This window comes from Microtus ochrogaster, chromosome 2, assembly GCF_000317375.1.
Source record: "Microtus ochrogaster isolate Prairie Vole_2 chromosome 2, MicOch1.0, whole genome shotgun sequence".
Taxonomy (NCBI): domain Eukaryota; kingdom Metazoa; phylum Chordata; class Mammalia; order Rodentia; family Cricetidae; genus Microtus; species Microtus ochrogaster.
Genome location: NC_022010.1, coordinates 56069382 through 56073664, shown reverse-complemented (window position 1 = coordinate 56073664; position 4283 = coordinate 56069382). Strand labels below are relative to the sequence as shown.

The window sequence follows — 4283 nt, the reverse complement described above, 5'->3', positions numbered from 1 at the left end:
TGTGACTTAAATAAACATGGAAATAATCCTAGAGCAGATTTATTTGAGGAAATATATGCATTTACTAAGTAGGAATAAGAGCATAAGTGATATGTGATATTTGACAAGCATGGTACAAGCATAAACGTAATCAACCATTTATAGAAGTGAAGTCTCTAGCAGTGTCTTTCATCTTTCATTGTAAAATACAATAAGAAATTTAGTTTTTTTTTTAGTTTTTTGAGACAGGGTTTCTCTGTGTCACAGCTTGAGCTGTCCTGGAACTTGCTTTGTAAAGGAGGCAGACCTCAAACTCACTAAAATCTGCCTACCTCTGCATCCCAAGTGCTGGGATTAAAAGCATGCACCACCATTGCCTGGCTAAGAGTATTTTAAATAGGGGGAGTAGGAGAGGGCTCAGCAAGTAAGAGTGCTTGCTCTGCAGGCTTGGAGGCTTGAGTTTGAAATCCCCACACCCATGTAAAAAACCCAACATGAGCAACTATAACCCTAGCAATCTGGGGGACAGAGACACAGGATCCCTCACAGTGCTTGCTGTTTGCTAGCTTAGCTCCAGGTCCAGTGAGACCTTTCCCTAACAGTAGAATGGAGAACTATAGAAAAGTGCACCTGACGTCCTCTTCTGGTTCCTGCACAACGCGTGCATACACCACAATACACATACACCACACACGCACACGCATACACAGATTACAGACACACACAATTTTTAAAGGATTGTTTTAAACAAAACAGAATTTTGCTTTTAAAGTTGGAGACAATTCTGATAGACTTGCTCAACTCCCATGTTGATCTGATAAGAGGGTGTGACAAGGTGCTGTGCTCATCCCCCATACTTCCTGTTTCTATTTTGAAGATGAGCAGCTAAAGCAGCTATTCTAAGGCATTTTTTGCATAAATACCCACAAAAGCACCCAACTGAAAGAGCTTACCTATGGTTGGTTGCAACATTATCTGAAAACAGTGTCCGCTGTTCTGGATCCAGGGAACCCAAACCCGATGTGAGCACTCACTCGGTGAGGAGGGTTTTGCAGTGAGGCCTCTTTGTTGTGTTTATGAATACATTCTCTAATCACATTCCTATTGTCTAATCACATTCCTATTGTCACCGCTTCTCACCTTATTTTCTTTAAGGACCAATTTGTTCTAGTACTTTGTACCTCCTAAGCAAACTAAAAAAAGGATGGCAATCTGATTGGTTTCTTTTGTCTTGTTTCTGTAAGTCACATTTTGCGTTTGCATGTTAGCACGTATGGACACAGGACACACACACACACATGCACAATTACATAGACCACATTCACTCATTCAGCAGCTCACGTGTTTGTTCCAGTGGCTTCTAGCTCTTGCCATCCACTGTATACTAAAATGGTGACGCTATTCAGTTTCAGAGTCTGAGAACTCAAGCCTCAAGCTGATGAGTAAAATTATGATCTGTGTTTTAAACAATTAGACTCTATAAATCTGGAAATTCAAAAAACTTGAAAATATAGCCTCTCAAGCAGCTACAAAGTCAGAATTTAAACCTGAGTGATATCCATATGACATACTTCATTACATATGATTCATCCTGATTCACTGTATAAGAAGCAAGAAACAGACATTAATGAAAGTACGTCAGCCCCTACTGGTCAACTAATTATTCCAGACTCTTTCCTTTCATGAACCATCCTTTGAGTTTGTTCTCAGTTAAAGCACAAGGTGGTTTAAAACATTCAGTGTTGATTTGCCTTATAATACCTGATCTCACTGACTCTTGTTCATGTGTTCATATGTGCCTTAGTTCGGCAGCATAGCATCACATTTACACACATTACTTGATCCAAACACTTCTGCATTGATTACAAATGCACTTACTATTCAATGATGAATCCTTTACTCCCTGAGTTTCTCAATCTAACAGGGTAGAGATAAACATCTCATTACCTTAGTGGTGAAAATATACATCCCCCCACATCTATCTGGTATATTCTGTGTCTGTATTGCACCAATTATCCTTTCTAATCATTTTCTGAATTGAGTCCAAGATAATTTTTTTTATATTAGAAAAACAAAACATGAGCTATAAATTGACATGGAAAATTGTCTTATCGTGGAAGATTGGGAACATACAATCATTACGGTATTTATGATTAGTTAGTCAAATTGGGCCATTCTTTTTCTAGAATGTGTAGTGAGCTGACCCAAATAACACACTTCTTTCTTCTCTATAAGTCGCTCTGATAGTTCCAAGGGAAATATTAAATTCACATGTTGGGTAAGGCATGGTCAGATTTAAACATTCTATTATGCGGCAATTTGTGCTATGAGTTTTTCCAGAGAAAAGTCTATTCTTCAAGGCTCTTGTACAAAACTCCTTCAGAGTTTTCAGGAAAAATTTTAACTAAGTATTCCATGGATCTTTAAGACACAGCCCCAGCACGAACCATCTGAAGGTGAAAATCCCAGGTTGAAGAAGGTTATTTGACACTGGAGGTCCAGACAATGGTATTCATGGTCCCTCCATGTCATGCATCAGTGCAAGGTTTAACTTCTCCTACAAATAGACGCATACTCTGTGGGTGCCTCTTGCATGCTGCTTGACTGTCTTGGATTCCTTCCAATAATCGAATGTTTCAGGGAAGCATACACAACGCCCTGTTTGTTTCCCTCCGATTGTGGATTAGTTGTGGATTCAGAACTTTCCTGCCCACTTGACCAGGGATCATTATCATAAATGGCAGTTTCTGAGGGCAGTGTTTGGGAATTTTCCCTGGGACTCACTGCGATATCAACCTACGAGAGAGAAGAGATGCACCACGTAAGGACGTGACAAAACATATTCATTATTAGACTATGAGGGAAAAGCTACCTGATGTCATGCACATTGAAAGAGACCGTCTATTGTCCTTCATGTAAGCTACTTAATATCTACATTTTCAGTAAGCGTTGTATTATCAAAGGATGAAAGGGCTGGTTAGATTTGTGATGGAGGAGGGTCATTTTTCTATCTGTTGTTTCATTGGTTAATTAATGAAGAAACTGCTTGGCCTTTAATAGGACAGAAAATTAGGTAGGCAGAGTAAACAGAACAGAATGCTGGGAGAAAGAAGCTGAGGCAGGTGGTCGCCATGATTCTCTGACCCCAGATGGATGTAGGCTAGAATCCTTCCTGGTAAGACACCAGCTCATGGTGCTACATAGAATATTAGAAATGGGTTAGATCAATATGTAAGAGCTAGCCAATAAGAGGTTTAAACTAATGGGCCAAGCAGTGTTTAAAAGAATACAGTTTCCGTGTAATTATTTCAGGGCATAAGCTAGCCAGGCGGCTGGGAGCTGGGGCAGCAGGAACACAGCCCGCCGCTTCGAGTGTAAAGGCTTCTATCCCAATATGGTATGATGGACCACGCCCTCCTGAAAGGTTGCTGTGAACACCTTCAAAAATTACTTCTCTTAACTGCCAACTGAAATGAAACTAGAAAACAGGTTACACCATGAAAGATCTGATTAACAGCACCCCCATACAGCAGGAAGCAGTTTGGAGAAAAAAAACTGCACCCATGTTCCCAAATATGGTTTATAAATGTTTTTTACCTTTAAAGGGGGATATGATATAGATATGAATAATTTGCATTGGTATGGATTTTAAGGTCAATTTTGTTATATGTATATGTATTTCTGATCTTGACTAAGGTATTGTTATTTTGTAGTTCATTTTAAAAAATGTAATGTATAATTAGAAAATATAGGTTGTTAATGGATAATCATCGATAATAGTCGTTTATAGTCATGTTAGTAAGACTTTCTAGATGTACATAGATATATGTCAGATAGGCATTCTTCATATCTTTCAAAGACTACAGAATATGGCATTTAATGTTTTAATAACTTAGGGCTTTTCATGATAATGAGACACGTCTGCTCCTGGCAGCACCAATCTACTTCAAGAGGAAGATGGGCATCAAAGAGGCTCCTTATGGAGTTTGATAGCCATTTGGGCAAGAAACTGCTTTTGCCTGGACTGTTGCATAAACTGGACACAAAGAACCTGCAGAAAGAGCACTGCTGAATTTGCCTAAAGATGAGATGGTCTTTCAGGGTTCCTGCTTCATAAAAGAATTCGCGAGACATTCTGCAGGACACAGCAGAAAGTGACTGAACTGTCTTTGAAATTTCATGTTTCATGGAAAAGTCTGCTGGATACTATGGGCCTGAAGGCCTAAGATGGATGCCCCAACGGTACAGAGGAACTTTGGGTGACTGTCCAGGCAGTGAGATGTCTCTGTCATTTCTAGAGTTTT

At 39.4% G+C, this 4283-nt stretch overlaps 1 protein-coding gene across 2 annotated transcripts in view; it reads right to left on the bottom strand.

Moving 5' to 3' along the window:
* Positions 1 to 2199: 2199 nt before the first annotated feature.
* Btla (B and T lymphocyte associated) overlaps positions 2200 to 4283 on the bottom strand; it is a 25785-nt gene continuing 23701 nt past the window's right edge. For both annotated transcript variants that reach the window (XM_005345023.2, XM_005345024.2), the window contains exon 6: positions 2200 to 2775. In XM_005345023.2, the coding sequence (XP_005345080.1) occupies positions 2527 to 2775 (249 nt within the window). In that variant the 3' untranslated portion in view covers positions 2200 to 2526. The remainder of the gene's footprint in view (positions 2776 to 4283) is intronic.